Genomic DNA, 22,427 nt, shown 5'->3' with positions numbered 1-22,427 from the left:
TGCTGTTGACTATTTTCATCCACAAAGTCTTGGGTTTTGTGTCATAGTGATGGTTGTTTGCTCACCCTTTCTGGAAAACTTTGCCTTGGATATGGACCACAAGTTAGTGAAAGGTAGTATGCTATCCCAGTTACCTCAACTCCATACCTAGGTGAAGGCAATCATGCTGCAAGAAAGAAGAAAGCAAACTTTTTCTTCTCTGTCAACGGGAATATATTAAGGGAACCATAAAAATCACAAAATACAACTTGCAGCTCTAAAGCCTATAAATGCATCACTGAATTCACACACATTGGGAGGTGAAGCACAAACAAAATACAAAAATCTGCACCAAGACTCTGCCTGTACAAAGCATTTAACAAAAGGAAAACAAAAGGACTGGAAAATTTCACAGAAGTAACTGTCCACGTGACAGCAATTACATCTCTCAGGGGCTTCCGACGTATACTGTGATGAAAAACAAGCACCTACAAGTAGCTCTGTTCAGTGATTAATCCTTTAAAGCTTCAGAAGAGGCAAGTTTAGGTGAACACCACTTTCAGTTCATTTCAACGCCAAGATCAAAAGGACACCTTTTGCCTTTGGTTAGAAACATACTGGCAAAAAAAGCTGAACTATGATTTACCAGTCTTTTTTATTCTGGATTTATTTAGCAGATTGCCAAAGAACAACGTTAATTCCTATTCCCTGACAAAGGAAAAGATTCTACTGAAAGTAGAAGAATGAAAATGGGTATCTTTACAGTAACTTCAAAAAATGGGTACACAGAATTTCCAGCTTTCATCCAAAATGTTCTATTGAGGACAAAATGACACATCATTTTTTTAAAGTAACTTTGTCCAATGATTTCTAAAGTGCCCCACAATGAAGGTAAAGGTTTCTTCCCTCCCACACTATATAAGCAGAAGAGGAACTTTAAAGAATTTCACTGGAGGTAGTGAAATTTTGCCATCATAAATTCAACTGAAATTCACAGTATATTCATCTTTCTGTCATGATTCCACTTGGGACAGTCACAGTCTGCTTCCTGCATGCTTCTCCATGCATGCACAGATCCAGAAGGATGAAAAAGCAAGGCAACAGCACAGAACTTACATTTACGGCAGGAAAGAAGCTGCCTTCACCAAGCAGCATTTTTACTATCTGCTCCCTAGAGATAACAGAAAGCAAACTCTTCCTACTTAATCTAAAACAGCTAATATTAATACTACAATAACAATGTCCAAAAGGTCTGGCTTGTACAAGCTAGTAAATTACAAGCTCCTTAAACACTGGCAAAAGAGGAATGTTAACAATCACGAGTTAAGCATTACAACAAAATTGTAAGCTGGCATTACACATACATTCCTAGTATTTAAGATACATAGAACCTTTACTTACATTATAGAACTTGGTAAAACATTCCACCATTGAGGTGGAAACACCCTCAAAATCTTACTAAGGTATTTAAAGCACTAATAGGTGACAAAGTGATCTCCTTCCTGAAATCCTGTATGTTAAGACTGAACTCAGAAAGGATTTCTCTTTCCAATTAATTTGAAAAAGTCTAAAAGTAATCATTCCCACAGTCAATACTAAACAATTTCCATTTGTTTTATAGCAAGCTCAGTACTGCAGGTGAAGACTGAACATCCCAATTCACAGTTGCAAATTTTAGTATTACTTACTTACCATTGTTTATTCTTAGACTTCATTTATATTAACTGAGATTTTCATAATGATTGTTTTTAATTTAAGAAGATCCTTCTTACCAAGAAACTGCACTGGTCACAGGTTAGCTCTCTGAAAGCTCTTCCAAACTTTTCTGACTACCTAGCCTGTGTTTTTATGTAATGTACACATACACCTCTAAATATCCATTCTGTTTGTGAAAGCTGACTACAACTACCTACTAGCCACAAGCTTGCATAAAGAACATAAGCCCTCTGCCACACAACTGGGCATTTATTTTAGCTCTTTTTAAACTAGGGGCTCTTACGGAGTATATTTTATGGCAACAATTCTGATCCCATACACATGACTATGCAGTTTCCTTAGTATCTTACTGTAAAGCCCTTCCGGCAAATTGTCGACTTCCCAAAATCAGATACCTGCTAGCTGCTATTTTATTGACAAGCAGTCATGGAAACCTAGAAGCAAGGCAAGATGCCATTCTATGATCAGAATCTATAAGAGGTCTTGCCTATCCAAAAGATTTACCTTCAGTATTTTCAAAACTGTCATTTTGTTTGTAAGAGAAAAAAATAAATTCAAAAATACAAAATGTGTCCATGGTCAAAATATTATTTAGACTCAGAAATGCTGTAAAAAAAAAAAAAAAAAAAAAAAAGGATGTAAGATTAAATATTTTCATTCCATTTTCATTCCATTTACAAATACGCTGTCTCCTCTTTATAGATACCAGTTCCAACGAACCACAATGATAGCAGAAAGATTCATATACATGGGGTGAATTCAATGTTCAGAAAGACAATAAACAACAAATTCGAGTTCTGTAAACACGTTATTGGAAATATTTATTGTACTCAGCATCAGAATTATAAGTTATGTCAATTTAAATAAATGCAGTGCCCAAAGACTAGAACTAGCAACCAGTTTCTGTGTGTGATGCATATATCTTATCCAGTATGTTCTTGATGCTTTCTACACAAACCTCTTCTTTCTGATGCTTCATAGAGGCTTGCTTCCGTTTCTCCTCAAACCTTTCATCTGAAATGTTCATGCCAATGTTGCATAGAATTCCTGCAATCTACAAAATAATAAGTCTGGCTTTTACATAAATCAGCAATCTCTACCTGCCAAAGAATATTTTCCCACTCTTAAATAAAAACTACAGACCACATCCTGCTTCATTAACCAAAGAAGTTTCTATTTAAGGAAATCTGAATCTTATTGGGATGAAAGCTGTGGTGCTTTTGTGGTGCACAAAATTGTCTTTAGTTAATAAAGTAATGTTAATGCAACTTCAACACTGGAAAAATCAAACACAGAAGACTCAGGGAAAAAAAATGCTTTTTAAAAGCTGTAAGTCAAATCCTTTTTATCCATTGTATTTTTACTGTTTGTTGTTACCAGCATACATCAAATTTTATTACTTCCTGTATTTCACAGCAAGAGTACTATAAACAAGATCTTCAGCTGGTGTAAGAGAAGTGGGTCAAGCGATTAAAGTGAAATGGTTCACATCAACTTTAGCTCTTGCTATAGTTTTACACCAAAGCAATTCAGCAGAAGTGTTTTTTTTCCTGTATTTTTTCACTTGGATGCTTCCTGCTGCATGCCCAACACATTGACCTGTTGACTCATTAGAGGAAAGTGGCTTCAGAAGAATATTGACATAACTTGCACTTTTCTTAGTATAAGCAAACATCTGGCTTCTTCATCTGTATCATTTGTGTGCATGTGTGTTACCTTAGTACTCTGGAGATTTTATGCATTCTTTGGTAAAGACCTTTAACACGGTCAAATCAACCTTGTTTTCACCTTTCTTTAAAACTGTCTTTTGTATAAACACAGGCCTGATTCACAGTACAGCAAATCTACAGCTTCAACTTAGGCAATAAATCTATGACAGTTTATGCCAGGTGAAATTACAAGAGGAAAACATGAACTAAATTTTGTTTCCTTAGGCATAGGTGTTGTTTCAGCTAAATCAATAACATTACTCATGAGGAAAACAAACCAGATTTGATCTAATGTCGTCAACAAGCTAGTGAAATTCAAAAGTCAAACTAAAAGTAATCCATTACAGGCTATCACTCCAAGGAAATAAAGGACTACATGCTCTTAAAATGTGGCTTCACCACATTAAAATAAAACCCTGCCCTGACTCATCAACAGCCATAAAATAATCACTGACTAAACCACAGACTTATAGATGGGGTTAAACTGACCCTTACCGACTATTAACATGATCTTATTGGATATAAATTACACACTACTGCTCAGTTATGTAACTTCTGTTCTCTTCAGTAGACTGGGATAAATTCCAGTAAAGAAAACAACAGGCTCTAGAACTATTTCGTTCTTCTGTAACACAAAGAGTCACCTCATGAAACTGCTTTATACTGAGAATTTGCATTCATTTCTCAGAAATGAATCCAGCAGTACTAAATGACTCTAGGCTTTCATACAATAATTTCATTACCTACTATGTTTGCAAATATTAATGCTCCATCTCAAAATAAAGACCATCATTCAAATACTGAAACATGAGTATAGGGTGATGTAAAACACTCACAGGTGTACTGAACTCTGCACAGCCCATACAGTCTACGAAGGAGTATGACATCTCGGGCAACATTTTAACTTCAGAGAAGAGTTTTATCTAGTGCTTGACAGGTATAATGGGCTTCTCAATGAAGCATGAATTCTATTTACTGTTAGCTATATTCTTCATGCACGGATTTCCCACTTCAGAGCTAGACTATAAGATGGTAAATGCTCACGTATAAAACACTCTGACAAGCCATTTTTTTTTATGGATACATATAGAACATGACACCACACCTTTTACAACTCCAACCACTAACTAGCAACATGCTTTTCTGTAAAATGCATACTCAATTTCCAAATCCACTTTCAAATGTGACTATTTAACATAATGACTAGTAGAGAGAAAGATGCTATCAAGGCTTCTTTTCTCACTTTAGATTGAAATTTCACATTTTGTTACAACCGTCTCATAAACTGTATTTCAGGTAACGAAGTCCTCTCAGTATTTTTTCACAAGAAAATGCATAAAAATGTAGATGCAAAAGAATAAACAATACTGAGAAAGCAGCAAAGTTGTTTTAGCATATTTGTGGGGTTCACAGCATTTGGACTGTGAAATAACAGGGTGATAGCAGCACCCAGAGATATCAGATAGAAAAATCACCGAGTCCCCACATCCTATCTTTCTCTTCAGAAATACGAGAGGACACAGCGCTGAGGCGTGACTCCCTATATCCTCTACCACTGTAAAAGTCCTTTGTAGATCTGAGCCTATGACCAAGACTCAGCAGAGCACTTAAAACATATATTCACACAGTTTGCTGAATTTGCCATTAGCAAAACCTGCATGTTTATTTGAGGAAAGGCACCTTGGGTAAAATTTTCCACTGAATACCCCTCTGTGAGAGAAACTAGTTTTACACACCTGTAAAAATCCTGTTTTTTTTTAAGACAGAGAATCATAAAATAACTTAGGTTAGAAGAGATCTTTGGAGATCATCCATCCAACCACATAATCAAAGCAGAGCTAACTTTACCATTTACCATTAAACCATGATGCTTAAGACCTTGCTCACAAATTTTAATATGTGCAATGATGGAAATTTCACAACTGCTTTGCTCTTGTCAGATTGCAGAAATGATAAGTCACAGACTCTTAAACCCAGATTAATTACCAACCCTCATTTGACACAGCATTTGAGCATATTAGTAGCAACACGCTGATTTACTTCCTTATACCACTTATTGAAGTTGGATTTCAATAAAATTAGTATCTACCACATCTATGAATAATTTTGAATGTGAAGAGCATGTATTTATCAGATAGCTGAATGGATGCAAAGAAAGATGGCAATGTGGCACCAGTGAGTTTTACAAACTGTTTACTTGATAATATGACTTTCCACTCCCACATGGCTAGAGGTACATTTATCTTGGAACAGTCATAGAATCATAGAATGGTTTGGGTTGGAAAGGACCTTAAGATCATTTAGTTCTACTCCCCCTGCCATGGGCAGGGACACCTCACACTAAACCATGTCATCCAAGGCTCTGTCCAACCTGGCCTTGAACACCACCAGGGATGGCGCCTTTACCACTTCTTTGGGCAACATATTGCAGTTTCTCACCACCCTCACAGTAAAGAACTTCTTCCTTATATCCAATCTAAACTTCCCCTGTTTAAGTTTTAACCCATTCCTCCTTGCCCTATCACTACAGTCCCTGATGAAGAGTCCCTCTCCAACACCTTTCTAGGCCCCATTCTTCAGAATATTCTGAAAAAATGCACTGTACCTCCGCCTTTGGTCTTGTTTTGAAAAAGTCTTTTTAATACACTCCCTTTTGACTAAAGACAGAAGGGAATAATAATGCATAAGCAATGGTGTCATCACCATAATTAGTTCTGTCACTGAGGCAGCGAATTCGAGGAGGAGGAAGAGCTGAACTAATACTTGGAACACCACACACTGGACAACCTATGGAAATCAATCAACAGGCAGCATGGAAAAGCCTGTATGTAAAGACAGTTCCAGGGAGGAAAAAAACATTTTGTATTAAATAACAACAAATTTGATACTTTGTTACATGCAGGTTCAATAATGAGTCTCATAATTTTCTTCATTTTTTTTTCATATTTTTAGAATTTCTAGCTTCAGGTACATCATGAAGCATGACAGCAGGAGATCTTGCAGTAATATTCTAGAACGTACCCAGAACTTCCAGATAAAAACATTTTTAGGTGATTCCAAGATGATATTGTTCTTCCAAAGTTACTAGCTTAATTTCTCAAAGACATCTAGATTAACTGTCACGTTTTCAATCGATTAACCATGCAAAACATCCAAGCCATGCAACTTCCAAGCCACAATCCTAAACAAACTTAGTTTAGATAAATCACTACTGTATGTTAGTAGAACCTGTAGCAATATTTTTTCAACTTGTTGCTGACTTTGTCTTAAATAATGCTCAGAAGTGAGAAGTACCATTCACTGTACTTACAGGTCGTTGGAAGACCACCTACTACAGCACTGTAATGAGAAGTTGTTTGATAATTTGCAAATACATGATCTGTTGGTCTTGTAAGTATTTCTGGTATCTTTTCTGAGCTTTCCAGTTTTTTTAACACAAGATTTCCTGCTTCAGCTCCTTTATGTCTTCAGGCAGAAAAAGAGCATCAATTTTTCTGCTATAAGCAAAAGTTATGGTACAGCCAAGATTTATTATCAGCACATTATAGACTAAGAGGTAAAAACCATTGCTTAAATCCTTGAAAACCTATAAAGTAGGTAAGATAATTAATCTGCATTTCTAATAAAGATTCTAAGAGAATTTTTACCTTCTCCTGATTTATGCGACATTCTCAACATGCAACACAGAACTCCAGGGTCCTGAAAAACTTTTTGTAATCTGAGATTCTGACAGTGGTAGACACTCTCTAAATCTTACTTTTCTAAAGAAGCACCCAGTCAACAACAGCAATGTCCTTTCAATAGCCATTATGAGAACAAGATCATCACAATGATTTCCCCGTACTTAGTCGTCTACCTTTTGTAATTATTTTTTTCTTCAAACTCTTTAACAGCCGTTTTGTTTTTCCAGTTCAGAAAGTTTGTGAACTCCAAATAATTAATCAGACCATCTTTATCCAAATCACAACAGTCAAATAATGAATCCAGGAGCTCATCATCTAGATTCAAATTAAGCTGAAAACAGGACTTTTGTAGGTTGTCCTTGTCTATCATTCCGTCACGATTCTATTATAAATAAAACAAAACAGTTGCTACAACAGCCATTATAAAATGGCTCCACCAAAAGGAAAACGTACACATTCGTGTTTACATATATATATATAAATACAGCACCAGACACATCATTTCAGAAGAGCAAATCTGCTGAATACAGAAAGAAACCCTTAGTAATTTAGAAATTAAGTGTCAAAAAATAATTTTCAACTTAATACAATGATTTGAGAGTAAAAGAGTATGACAGAGTATTATGACAAGATAACAATCTGATCATAAATGTTGAGGCAAAGCAAAGATTTCTTTTGAAAGTAGGGCATCAATCATTCCTTATACATTACAATTTATGTTGCATATGAAATGTCAATTACAAGCTTTCTTCCAGAGAGAAAAAATTATCTGAAATTCTGCTGCTTGGAGACTCAGTCAAAAAGTACAGCTTGGAAGAAAATATGAACATAATCCCTTCAACTGTTTTTCTTTTAAGAAGAAATACCAAATATTGAAGAGCAAAAAATGCTAAGGTTATTCCTGCTCACATGTCCCTTGCTTGCTGCTAACATGGATATACCCGGAAGGCTGGAAATACTGTTGTGTTTAATTCCATAGCATATCGTAGATTGAATATAGGATAACTATTAAACGACCTTTTCTTTATGGTCTTCATCTATATTTGCCTTCCCATGCTTGTGTTTCTTCATGTCTGTATCTCCATAGCACAGATTGCTGTGTCACGCATTCCTTTACATTTATACTTCTTCAAAGCACTAACCCTATCATAATGCTTGAATGCTTCTGGTCAAAATTCTCATAGTTAGCTTTCTTCAAACTCTGCCAAACTTTAGTCAAAAGACTTCTCCCTTTGTCTTTACCATGGAGGATGTCACATGGAACCCCATGGTGAAGAAGTTCAGCAACTCCTATAAAAATGAATACTTCCTTGATTAGTTGTGCATATACAGAAAATGGACATTTTTCAAAAGGAACATTTCAGTTTCAGGATGCTGATTTTAAGCACTGCTAAACATCTGATACATTTCATTAAAAGATCAAACAGTCCACATGATGATTTCTCTACTCATATGCAGTAAATATCAAAGCTTTTGAAATATCTTAATATAGCTTCACAAATCCATCCACTGATTCCAAAAGCTTCTGACAGCAGTAAGAGTTACTCAATGTCCAAATAGTTGAGATCAAAAGAACATGTATAATTGATCTATCACTTCCAGTCTGTTGTATTGGATCTTACAAGAAACAATGTGAAAGTCAATGTAATATTTCAGATAACTATATACCATTTATTTCTATACAATCTACTGTTTTTGTGTTCTTCTTCCCATTTTCTACATATCCTAAGTTTATTACTATTTTTAAACACTTTGGCACACTGAGCTACAGTTCTCATCCGAGTTCCCGAGCACCAAGATCACTTTCTGGAGTAGAAGTACATTCAGAGTCCAATAAATATTAGTAGCTCATCTAATCCCCTTCTAACAGAAACGTATAAGCATTATTTTCTATTTGTTAATAATGAATTTTTTTTGTTCAGTTCTTCTGCTGTTCCTTATAGGACAGGCATACCTGCACACTTTAAATATTTAACTTTATTACACTACACAGTAAAGTGTGTATGAATGCTTATGCAGAATTTGAATAAGCCTTCTCTGGTATTGACTTATTAAATAACTTTGAGCCACTTACCTTTTTTGCTGCCTATCTATTCACTGTGTTCCCTAGTTATGAAACATAATGTTAAAACACCATCAATCCCAATATCAATTATTTGAGTTGACTAACTTGCAAAGTTTTGCCACAATGATAAGATCTTTTTAATTTTAATTTCCACTTTCTGTCTCTCTGTTACCTTCAAAAATGTGTCCTTATTTACTGCTAGTTATTTTTTCTCTTTTTATATAAGTGCAGGAAAAATCATTGAGAAGAAAGACACATCACTGTTTTAAATAACCATTTTAACTTTGCCACTTAGATGTCAATATGAGTTTTCTGCTGTTTCTCTATTTCTGACATTCATTTTTTTTTCCCCACTAGCAACTTCACCTCAAATTTTCCCTCCAAAACTTTACTATCACTGTTAAATTTCTATACCTTGCCTCCAAGATTTTAGGAAAATTTTATATTATACAACCAACAGTAATTAATTCAGCATAGTTTCAACATGATAATATTTTATTCTGCCCCTGAACTTACCATATATATATGGACAGAGTGACACTCCAAATGTATGGTCTGGGGGGACATTCTTAGTTTCTTCTATACTGTCAATAAGCACATTTCTTTGTTAATTTTCAAGTAGTTTAATAGCTAAAATAAACCCTGTGCTATTATTAAAAAAATAATTGGATCATCTGTTATGTAATAAGGGATGATACACATAGTTCACCTGAAATTTGTTTATCAGTACTTTGCTTTGAAGTTGCTATTCTGGAAAAGCATCCCATTATAAACCTGTTTGGAACATTTGCAGTTTGTAATATAACAGAACAATGTAAACATTTACCTTTTGAACATTGGTACTCATTAAAAGGAAAAACATTCTATGCTTTTCTATTTTTTTTTTTTTTCCTAAGATGACAGAAATGAGTGAGAAAAGCCCTTGTAACTTACTAGTAAAATTATAGGAATATTTAGGACAAACCAGATCTTCAATTGAAATAATGTCTCCAATAAACTACTTTTGGCTAAAGTGGAATCACATCTCCACTTTTTCACATGCAATTTCATGTCTACCAAAACCAGAAACCAAGCCAATATCCATCTGGAAAACTTGGCCCAGTTTTATTTACCAGAAAATTAAGACACTGTTGGCGACATTAAAGATCTGCTTGTCTATTAATTGGAAAAAGATGCAATATATTCATAGAATCATAGAACCGTTAGGGTTGGAAAGGACCTTAAGATCATCTAGTTCCAACCCCCCTGCCATGGGCAGGGACACCTTACGCTAAGTCATATCACCCAAGGCCTCGTCCAACCTGGTCTTGAACACTGCCAGGGATGGAGAATTCACAACCTCCCTGGGCAACCCATTCCAGTGCCTCACCACCCTAACAGGAAACAATTTCCTCCTTACATCCAATCTAAACTTCCCCTGTTTAAGTTGTAACCCATTACCCCTTGTCCTGTCACTACAGTCCCTAATGAAGAGTCCCTCTCCAGCATCCCTATAGGCCCCCTTCAGATACCAAAAGGCTGCTATGAGGTCTCCACGCAGCCTTCTCTTCTCCAGGCTGAACAGCCCCAACTTTCTCAGCCTGTCTTCATATGGGAGGTGCTCCAGTCCTCTGATCATCCTGGTGGCCCTCCTCTGGACTTGTTCCAACAGTTCCATATCCTTTTTATGTTGATGACACCAGAACTGCTCACAATACTCCAGGTGAGGTCTCACAAGAGCAGAGTAGAGGGGCAGGATCACCTCCTTTGACCTGCTGGTCACCCTCCTTTTGATGCAGCCCAGGATACCGTTGGCTTTCTGGGCTGCAAGCACACGCTGCCAGCTCATGTTCATTTTCTCATCAACCAACACCCCCAAGTCTTTTTCCGCAGGGCTGCTTTGAATCTCTTCTTTGCCCAACGTGTAGCTGTGCCTGGGATTGCTCCGACCTAGGTGCAGGACCTTGCACTTGGCATGGTTAAACTTCATGAGGTTGGCATCAGCCCACCTCACAAGTGTGTCAAGGTCCCTCTGGATGGCATTCCTTTCCTCCAGCGTACCAACCGAACCACACAGCTTGGTGTCATCGGCAAACTTGCTGAGGGCGCACTCAATCCACTGTCCATGTCAGCGACAAAGATGTTAAACAAGACCTGTCCCAACACCGATCCCTGAGGGACACCACTCGTTAATGGTCTCCAGCTGGACATTGAGCCATTGATCACAACTCTTTGAGTGCGGCCATCTAGCCAGTTCTTTATTCACTGAGTGGTCCATCCATCAAATTGATGTCTCTCCAATTTAGAGACAAGGATGTCATGTGGGACAGTGTTGAACGCTTTACACAAGTCCAGGCAGATGACATCAACTGCCCTACCCCTGTCCATCAGTTCTGTAGCCCCATCATAGAAGTCCACCAAATTGGTCAGGCAGGATTTCCCCTTAATGAAGTATATTCATTTTATCTCTATGTTTAATAATTAAAACTGTCACATGAATCAGAAATCTCCATCAAAATTGAAAACAGAATCAGTGCTTTGTTCTAAAATACAAGACGAACACACACAAAAAAAAACCAACAAAACCACACAGAGATAGATGCACTGTGTGCTCTTTTCATCTTCATGTTACACATAGGATGTGGATGGTGAAAAATTCACTAAATAAAATTATGTTAGCTTGTACCTGTCTTGTAATATTAGTGCTGTGTTTAAGCCTGCACTGCAACACATATTCCCTGACTGACCATACGCCCTCACGTTGCTCTTACTCCCGGTCTACTTCACGTTATGCTGGGACACAGTGAAGTGGAGAGGAGAAACTGGCTGACATTTGTGTTCACTCCTTACCAGGTACCATTGGCATGTCCTCCAGAGTCACTTAAGCCTGTGATCTTGAGCTTAAAATTAAATTTTGCTACAAAGTCAGTAATGTTGGTTGTGAGTCTTCAAGTATGATTTTGCAGAAATCTAGAGCAACTGCAAAGACAGTTTTGTATATGTTCAGGAACTCTAGATTTGTGGCACAGCTGGATACTGACCACACAGTACCATAGGACTACTGTAGCCTTTCATAAGCACTGTTCTATAAAACTAAAAAGCTGTTCCTGATTACCTGAGATTTTATGAGGCATTGCAATGATATGACTGAGATTGAGATATGATGCTAGATAACAACACAAGTTAGTTCCATGTCCTTTTCCAAGGAAGTAATAAAGTAAGAATATAGGTGATGTAACAAAGATGACCAAAAGTAGTGTAAGAGTAAGCAAAATGGTCAAGTAGATGAAATATTTCAGTTCTTTCAAACCTTCCTAACTACAAAAGACAGGGGAAATAAAGTGTGCTTGTAATTTGTAACATGTAAATTTGATCAATTCAGATACAGACCATTTCAACAGTAAGATACCACCACATAGACACAATACAGACCTCATTAGTAACTTGACAACTTATCAGCCTAATAAGGACAAGCAGAAAGTCCCTTCTTGCAACTGAGTGGTGCAGTGGAAGTACTGATAGCACAGTGATCATTTTTAACCAAGACAGAAAGAGATACTGGTGACTTGGCAAACATGAGTGAATTTTCTTCTCAGTTTTGCTTACGTATGGACTTTTTCAAGTTGAGGTTAAAATTTTTTCTCGGAAATCATGACTTTGTTTTGATATGATTTTTTTCTGCTGTCTTCCTACAAATTATAACACTAACTCTCATAAGTATTTGTTTAACAATACTCAACAATTTTTCAACAATATTAAAAATATTATATGTTAGAATGAAACAGCAACACCTTTGCAAGACAAACACAAATCTAGTAACTGGAAAATCTTCTAATTTAAAATCAAAAGTGTCTTTATGTAATGCTAAAGAAATAAAGTGTAATACTATGGTAGAACTGTTTTGGACAAACTATTCTGAAAATCATTCCTTGCGATGTCTATTCGGTTCAATATAGTTATGAACAGGATTCTGAGATGTAAAATTATCTTCAAACATGAAGACTCACTCTTCTTGAGAGCTCAAGCCACAATTTAACTAGTTAACTCATTGCAACTTACAATTCTGGAGCAGACTGCCAATTTAAGGATTTGGATACATATCGCCTGTCCTTAAAGTGAGGGTTTTTTATTCCATAAACAAAAGACTTGCTGAAGTTTGGAGACCCATACTTCCTATTTATTGCTTCTCCTGTGGAAAAAGAAAGCATTTCAACCTGTATTTCTGGGAAGAAAAATGTACTAAGTCTCTTCATTCTTAAGAACAATAAAGAATAGAAACAATAAAGAAACACAAGCAAATAACTAATTAACAATTCTGTTCAATGAAAGATAAGTAATTTGCATTCCTCATGTTTATTAAGTAGTTATGAATAATCTCACTGCTACAAGTGAAGATAAAAAGCAAAATAAAAAGCAAAAACTGCTTCAGTGGTAAAACAGTTGGATGTACTTTTATTTCTGAATGAAGGCAAGCTCAACAGAATTAATGAAAAAATACCAGGTAGCCTAAGTAGTAAGGGTCATGAAAACAAATCATTCTGATAATGTCCATAGCTGAGCAGAGATATGTACTGTTTAATTTATGATTTGTTAAAAAAAAAAAAAATGCTAAAAGGAAACAAAGTGGTTTTGAGGTGTTGCTCTTTCACATATATTCTTGCTATGTTGACTTCAATGGAAAATTTGCCACTGACTTCACTGTAAACAAGACACTACCTACTTGTTTACAAACAACAAACAAGAGTAACCACTCCTGAGCAGACTACTTCACACAGGTACAGCCCCCAGAGGCTGAAGCAGTGGACACACAGCCCACTCGAAGGGCAGAAAAAGAAGCCATGGGACAGACTCACAGGAAGGTGCTATAGCCTGAGGAATCTGCATTCCAGAGAGCCAGCCAGCAGCCTGAAATTCCTTGTAATCAGAGCTTGATGCTGAGCTCCCCATCGAAAAGTCTAGCTGCCCTGAAATTCTGTTTGCATCCTGACAAGGGAGGAACCAGAGGTGAAAGTACTGGAATGGGCTGTGGCTTTAAATCTGACATTGCTCTCAGTGGCATAAACAATGCCAAACCCAGAAAGCAACCAGGGCATCTATGAGTTTCTAGTTTCCTGGAAATACTTTGTTTTTCAAATAGCACCCAAAAGAAATCAGGTTTCCAACTCCTTCATTAAGTTCCTATACTGTCTAATGCACTCACTACAAAGTGATCTACATTTACAGAAACAGGTCATGCTCTCTCAGTTGCATGTATTTTCTTCACATCATTACTTTTAAAAAGAATTAATATTATATTAATACAGTAGTAAGTAGCAATAGTTTACATCTCAAAAATAGCAGTATGTGTTGAACACACAAAGAGGAAAAATTACCTTTATTTATATTAGAACTTTTTTTATCAGCTTTTGAACTTACCCACATAATAATCATCGTGTGACACAATGTACAGATCATGTCCTTCTCCAGCTTCTTTATCCACTTCCTCAAAAGTTTTTGGTGGATTTAGAAGCTCTCCACCTGATACATCTGGAAAGTAAGGAATAAATATATGGCTGGGGAAGGTAAGGGAGGTGGGTGTTTTGTCTGGTTTGCTCTTAAACACGATATTGTTATAGAATATGCTAATACTGTGGAAGAATGATACTCCTTACCACATTTTTAGTCAATCTATAGGAATCTTACATCATAATGACATGAGACTAGGGAAAAAAATAAAAATCACAGAAACTGAGAAGAACATAACTGTTGCAAGAGAGCTACATGGTCAACATTTGCTCCGATCTATAGAAGAAAGATTTACAGGTCAAGGTAGTATCTTTTACTAGACCTATTAAAATAGTTGGGAAGGTAAGTTGTCAGCTACCTAAACAGTTCCCCAGGTAAATCTCCAAAGACAGATCTGGAAAACAGCCAAAAGCCCCACTAGTTACCAAAGGTTCTCAGTTGCTTTTTTCTTTATTACAACTGAAAAGCACGAATACATTTTTATTCCTACCAATAACTGCTATAAAAAAAAAAAAGCTTTTCTATTAAGCTGGAATTGTTGGAAGCATAGAATACATGCTATATATTAAAATGTAGATTATCTTGTATTTAGAAGAAAATTGTTTTAACACTGAATTTTCCTACCTTGGATGGTATTTGTTCCAAAAATAGTACTAAGTATATCTAAGTCCTTAGGTAACATAGCATCATGTGATTTGCCCAAGGGTGCTCTACGATTACGTAAGTAGATTGCTTCTAATTTGTCTTGTATTTCATGTTGAAAACTTGTTTTAGGAAGTGGATTTATCAATGAAGCTGCCTAAAGATATCATGAACAACATAAGAAGCAGAAAAAACAGCAAAATTCAATCATTCACACGTGAACATGGCTACCCCCTCATATACACACAAACAAAAGTTTGATCATAAGTGTTCTAATGAAATCTTACATGATTATACTGACATTTTACCTACTGAGTTGTAAAACAAAAATGAATTTTGAAAGACCAATAATAACAACCAAGACACCAATTCCTTCTCCAGTTAATACTTAATTAATAATGCAAAGTGAAACAGTATTTAACAGACAGTACAAGCTAAACAAATGAATCCATTGTAAAGCTTCTGAGAAGGGACACCAAATACTAGATTTTTCTTCATCTTGGTTATGCCTAGTAAATGTCCTACTCAACATCCTCTGGTATCAGGACTTGCGTGTTTGAACCTGAAGACTTCTTTTTTGAGACTTGAACTTTGTCGAAACTTCTTCATTTGTAAAACTGAAAACAATTCATTCACAAGCCCAGCAGATGAAATCATAGAATCATAGAATAGTTAGGGTTGGAAAGGACCTTAAGATCATCTAGTTCAAACCCCCCTGCCGTGGGCAGGGACACCTTACGCTAAGTCATATCACCCAAGGCCTCGTCCAACCTGGTCTTGAACACTGCCAGGGATGGAGCATCCACAGCCTCCCTGGGCAACCCATTCCAGTGCCTCACCACCCTAACAGGAAACAATTTCCTCTTTACATCCAATCTAAACTTCCCCTGTTTAAGTTGTAACCCGTTACCCCTTGTCCTGTCACTACAGTCCCTAATGAAGAGTCCCTCTCCAGCATCCCTATAGCCCCCCTTCAGATACTGGAAGGCTGCTATGAGGTCTCCATGCAGCCTTCTCTTCTCCAGGCTGAACAGCCCCAACTTTCTCAGCCTGTCTTCATACGGAAGGTGCTCCAGTCCTCTGATCATCCTCGTGGCCCTTCTCTGGACTTGTTCCAACAGTTCCATGTCCTTTTTATGTTGAGGAAACCAGAATTGCACACAATACTCCAGGTGAGGTCTCACAAAAGCAGAGTAGAGGGGCAGGATCACCTCCTTCGACCTGCTGGTCACCCTCCTTTTGATGCAGCCCAGGATACCGTTGGCTTTCTGGGCTGCAAGCGCACACTGCCAGCTCATGTTCATTTTCTCATCAACCAACACCCCCTTCTCTGCAGGCCTGCTCTGAATCTCTTCTCTGTTCAACCTGTAGCTGTGCCTGGGATTGCTCTGACCCAGGTGTAGGACCTTGCACTTGGCATGGTTAAACTTCATGAGGTTGGCATCAGCCCACCTCACAAGCTTGTCAAGGTCCCTCTGGATACCATTCCTTTCCTCCAGCATATCAACCAAACCACACAGCTTGGTGTCATTGGGAAACTCGCTGAGGGCACACTCAATCCCACTGTCCATGTCAGCGACAAAGATGTTGAACAAGACCGGTCCCAACACCGATCCCTGAGGGACACCACTCGTTAATGGTCTCCAGCTGGACATTGAGCCATTGATCACAACTCTTTGAGTGCAGCCATCCAGCCAGTTCTTTATCCACCGAGTGGTCCATCTATCAAATTGATGTCTCTCCAATTTAGAGACAAGGATGTCGTGTGGGACAGTGTCGAACGCTTTACACAAGTCCGGGCAGATGACATCTACTGCCCTACCCCTGTCCATCAGTTCTGTAGCCCCATCATAGAAGGCCACCAAATTGGTCAGGCAGGATTTCCCCTTAGTGAAGCCATGCTGGCTGTCACCAAGCACCTTGTTGTTTTTCATGTGCCTTAGCATGCCTTCCAGGAGAATCTGCTCCAAGATTTTGCCAGGCACAGAGGTGAGACTGCCTGGTCTGTAATTCCCCAGGTCATCCATTTTCCCCTTCTTGAAAATGGGGGTTATATTTCCCTTTTTCCAGTCATCAGGAACTTCACCTGACTGCCATGATTTCTCAAATATGATGGCCAGCGGCTTCGCAACTTCATTTGCCAGCTCCTTCAGGACCCACAGATGGATTTCATCAGGTCCCATGGACTTGTGCACATTCAGATTTTTAAGATGGTCTCGAATCAGTTCCTCTCCTACAGTGGGCGCAAGGTCTTCATTCTCACAGTCCCTGCATCTGCCTTCCAAGACCTGGGTGGTTTGGTCAGAGCCTTTGCCAGTGAAGACTGAGGCAAAGAAGTCATTCAGAACCTCAGCCTTCTCCAAATCCTGTGTAGCCAGTTCTCCTGAGAGCTTCCTGAGGGGGCCTACATTCTCCCTAGTCTGTTTTTTATTTGCTGTGTGCTTGTAGAATCCCTTCCTGTTATCTTTAATACCTCTAGCCAAGTTTAATTCTAACTGGGCCTTAGCTTTCCTAACCTGGTCCCTAGCTTCCCGGACAACATCCCTGTACTCTTTCCATGCCACCTGTCCTTGCTTCCTCTTTTTTCGTTTGAATTTTCCTCAGGAGCTCCTTATTCATCCAAGGAGGTCTCCTGGCCCTCCTGCTGCACTTCCTTCTGGTTGGGATGCAGCACTTCTGAGCTTGTAGCAGGTGATCCTTGAATATCAACCAACAGTCTTGGGCCCCTCTGCCCTCTAGGGCTGTATCCCATGGAACCTTCCTAAGCAGGTTCCTGAAGAGGCCAAAGTCTGCTCTTTTGAAGTCCAGGGCAGTGAGCTTGCTGCACGCTCTTCTCACTGTCCTGAGGATCTCAAATTCGAGCATCTCATGATCGCTGCATCCAAGGCTGCCCTGGAGAGTCGCATTTCCAAAGAGCCCTTCCCTGTTGGTGAGCACGAGGTCAAGCATGGCACCTCTCCTTGCCGGCTCCTCTATTACTTGCAGAAGGATGTTGCCTTCCACACAATCGAGGAACCTCCTGGATTGCTTGTGCTGGGCCGTACCGTCCTTCCAACAGATGTCAGGGTGGTTGAAGTCCCCCATGAGAACAAGAGCCTGTGAGAGTGAGGCTTTTCCTATCTGTCTATGGAGTGCTTTATCCGCAAGTTCTCCTTGATCAGGCGGTCTGTAACAGATCCCCACAGTAATGTCTCCCATAGCTATATTCCCTTTAACCCTGACCCCCAAACCCTATGTGGACTGCCCACCTGTCCCCAGACAGAGTTCCATATCATAACAGTGTATTTTACTAACACAACTGTTATTTTCAGAGATTTTAACAATAATTATGTGATTAAAATCACCAATGACATCTTCAGTTGATTACAGATTACAAAAATAATTTCTGAAGAATACACACAAAATGGTCTGACATATACAAAACTTTTAACTACAAAATTAGTTTCAACCCAAACATAAGAAAAAATACATAGTACTTACACTGAACCATAATCATATTCTGAGCAGTTCTCTTGCCAAGAGCTCAACAGGTTTTACCTCTGCAATCAGTAAAGAAGAAAGCAGCAAAATTTGTGGGTAGAAGACTGTTCACTAACTTAGATGTTGAAATTAATGAATAATTCAGTAGTCATTGCAAAGCTGTCCCTGGTAGAAGTCACTGAACTTGAAGTGGTTTCCTATTTCAATCGTGCTAATTAAACCCTATTAATTGACCTCAGAATTCAGATAGTATCATAGAATCATAGAATAGTTAGGGTTGGAAAGGACCTTAAGATAATCCACAATAACAATGAAACACTGCAGTGTAAATCCCTCAACTATGTACCTATATCCCTGACTATGAAGAAATCAGTTGCTCTTATTAAGGGCATTCCTAAGCTGTCTATTCTTAAACAATAGTAAAAAAGTCACATTCTTACAGTGTGTGAAGGAGGTGACTCTACGCCATGTTTCAAGTGAGATGCAATGTCAGGATCATCTGCTCTGTCACAGAATATTCTTTCAACACCAGGAACTGGATTTGTTGTATTTTGAAACTTTTGCAAGGTAGGTGGAGTAATGGTCTATATATAAAGCAAAGTGAAAACAATATTACACCAGATATTCACAGTATATTAAAGAGAATGCACTGCAGCCATTTTAGTTTGATTTCACCAAGGTAAGAAGAAAATATGAGGATGTTTTAGGGCTGTAACACATGCAGATGTTCCTACAGATGCTGATCTTCCGATCATATGGTCAACATAGTCCAGCCGAAATTTTATCCAACCAGCAACAGAAGTGAGAGTTGCTAAGTTTCAACTATCAGGTTCCATTTTTAAGAAGGATAACCACTTCTTCATGTGTATTTCATGAAGCTTCATTTATATTGCATTTAATAACTTCAGAAACTTTAAACCTCATTTCACCATCAATGAAGCAATTTCAAAAATTATTTTAACCACACATTTAAAGGGAGAGCTATTATTCAAGGGATCCGTTTGTGTCTCAATGTCCTCTAACTCTTCAGAGGCATGTGGGAAGAACAATTCTGAGTGGCATCTTTGTAAAGAAGGACCTTCATCAGAAGTAATAACAATTCCTAATAATAATCATTATAATTGTGTTACTAAAGAAAAACTGTCTGAACCAATTCTACTTAGTCCCATCTAAGAAAGCATAATGAATTTTGTAAAACATGCAGAGTGAGAAAGAACTGCCAGAAGTGTTTGACATCCTGCCAGCTATTTTCTATGATCCCATGTGACAAAAACTAACATTGGAAAAAAAATAGTAGTTTCTAAGGAGAACGGATATTAAAAAAAAAACCAGTTTCACACGATCTCTAATGGGAAATCGTTACTAAAGTTCCACAAGGAGCATCTGAAAAACCAACTCGCTCTGGGTAAAATCTCGGTCAGGCACCTCACAGCCGTATCGCCAGTGAAAAGCAACTTTCCAGTCTAAACAACACAATCAAAAAATGAGGCATAACTAGGCAAATGGGGATCTGACACCTTGCACAAGATGTTGACCAGCTATCCCCGTTTTGATAAAAGGGAAAAAAAAGGAGCTACATGCATTGGGGAGGTAGGAGAAGAAGGAGATCTCAGGGAAAGGAGCCTGCCTGCCCCACATCCTCCAGCTTCTTCCCTCAGGCCACGGCGAGACCCCGGGCCCAGAAACGCGCAGAGAGCAGGCAGCCGGCTCCGCGGCAACGGCGGGACCCGTTCGGCGAAAGCTCTCACTGCCGACAGCTCGGGAAACCAGTCGGTGAACTTCCCCTCGTAGACGGTCCGAAGCTGCCCCTCCATGGCGACAAGAGACCTTGGAGGCCATTTGCCCCGCTCGCTTAGTAACGGGCGGCGAGCGGCGCCACCGCGCCCCCTGCAGGCAACGGAGGCGAGAGTGCTCCCGCGGGGCGGGCGCCCCCTCCCGGCCTTGCCGTCATCTCTATCGAAGCCCCTTGAGAAAGCATGTAAAGAAATTGCATTCAGGCTATTTTTTTAACCCTCATGATATAAGAAAGTAACTAGGATGCAACTGCCGCGATAGTATTTTTCTTAGGGCAATTAATTAAAGTCCTTGACAATCTACCAGCTTTCAGACACGTGGCTTGGTTTTGATTTGGGTTGAACGAAAGAAAGGTCTTACAAGGTCAGAAGTCTGACCAAACTAAATCTTTATTAATTATTCTAATAAAAAATGCAGCTCCTTTCACAAATGTTGTCACATGCATTAAGATATTAATAAAATATTTCACAGAGACTGTTGCTCTAAAGAAAACCGAGACTCCCATCAACATGACAGCACAAAGGTGGGTGACAGAAGCCTGTAAGCACTACTCACGTATTAGGACAACTGAATGCTCTTACCGTTTGTGTTCAATGCCTCAGCACATCATACAACTAAAGCACTGTGTCTTTTAGAAACAGATGTGCATTATTTCGGAAAAGCAGCATAGGTAAGACTAAACAAGTTTCACCCTGTTTAAAAGCCCCTAAACTCTTACAAAGACTTTTCCTTTCAGGTGACATTTAGTAACCTTGCCCCTTCTATCCAGCAAAACATCTAAATTTAATCACATCCTGCTGCATTCTCTATACCCCTATGATGGCAAAACCAATTTTAGATAAACATACAGAATTTAACCGTAATTAATTAACAAACATTACCAGCTGCTGCCATTTTATTCTCAATCTAACATTTGTTTGATAAGGATTTAAAATGAAGGAAATTAAATTAAAACTGAATTCTCAGGACCCTTTCCTACAAATGGAAGATGAGAGGCTGGGGCAGCAACTGCTCTCTGATAACTGGGCCACTAGGCATTAAGGGTACCTGACGACGTGTTCTGGCTGTCAGGGGCACTAGCAGCACACATCAGTAGTATGATCAGCTAGCTTCTAGTATGCGTGAACATAGCTTCATGCTCTTCAAGTAACAGCTGTTATCATCAGCTATTATTTAGCTGTGGCCATGCCGGTGCCCTTCTTCAAAACTAGGTGTGCTTTTCTGCTGTAGACATGGCTGTACTTTCCCGCTAATAGAGAACATCCACAACCAGTTGGGAAGTAAAGATGTTCCTGTACATTCTTAACATGTTCAGTTCATTTCATATTTCAACCATATTTATTGTTAAAGTTTAGACTGCTCCTGCCAAATAAAGCAGTAACTGTTGGCATTTAATAAACAAAATAAAATGATGGGTTATGTCTTCCCTTGTGAACCATTCCTCTGTCAGGTGCAACATCTAGTAAAGGCTAAATTGAGATTTGAACAGAAATCAGGGATGAATTTGATCTTGTTGAGAGAAGTAACTAGGTAAGGATAAAGCTATTGAAATGAGGGAACTATTTATACAGAGGAAAAGCAAAGTATAGTATTGTGAAAATTACATGGTAATAGCAGGGCACAGGAAACTGGGGCCTGAATTTTTAGTCTATCTACCTGTGTCTTGCCTTTTTTTTTTTTTTTGTACAATCTGATACTTATTTTTACTTTTTTTTTCCCCAGTAGGTGGCCACAGTTGCTGACTGAATGAAATCTACTCGGCCCCTATGGAGTGAGTGGGTTGTGTCAAAGGCAGAAAAATAGGACCTGACCATGTAAAAAGAATGCCTATTGCAGAAACAAGTAGAGCAGAAGTTCTCAGTCCTCTCTGGTTTA

General features: G+C 38.5%; 1 protein-coding gene across 1 annotated transcript; it reads right to left on the bottom strand.

The window, feature by feature from the left end:
• Positions 1–2,490: 2,490 nt before the first annotated feature.
• Positions 2,491–20,580, bottom strand: EFHB (EF-hand domain family member B). Its single transcript, XM_057424873.1, is given in 14 exon segments — positions 2,491–2,749; positions 6,010–6,191; positions 6,715–6,846; positions 6,849–6,901; positions 7,261–7,469; positions 8,230–8,255; positions 8,258–8,377; positions 9,669–9,754; positions 13,191–13,320; positions 14,547–14,657; positions 15,261–15,435; positions 19,199–19,342; positions 20,159–20,221; positions 20,507–20,580. Coding segments are annotated over 14 exon segments (1,662 nt in total). The 5' UTR covers positions 20,573–20,580; the 3' UTR covers positions 2,491–2,584.
• Positions 20,581–22,427: the final 1,847 nt, after the last annotated feature.

This window comes from Pezoporus wallicus, unplaced genomic scaffold (genome assembly GCF_028554395.1).
Source record: "Pezoporus wallicus isolate ANWC-B61680 ecotype Strahan unplaced genomic scaffold, APGP_CSIRO_Pwel_v1 contig_3181, whole genome shotgun sequence".
In the NCBI taxonomy this organism is placed as follows: Eukaryota; Metazoa; Chordata; class Aves; order Psittaciformes; family Psittacidae; genus Pezoporus; species Pezoporus wallicus.
The sequence above is the reverse complement of the archived record's forward strand: the minus strand, read 5'-3'. Positions and strand labels throughout refer to the sequence as shown.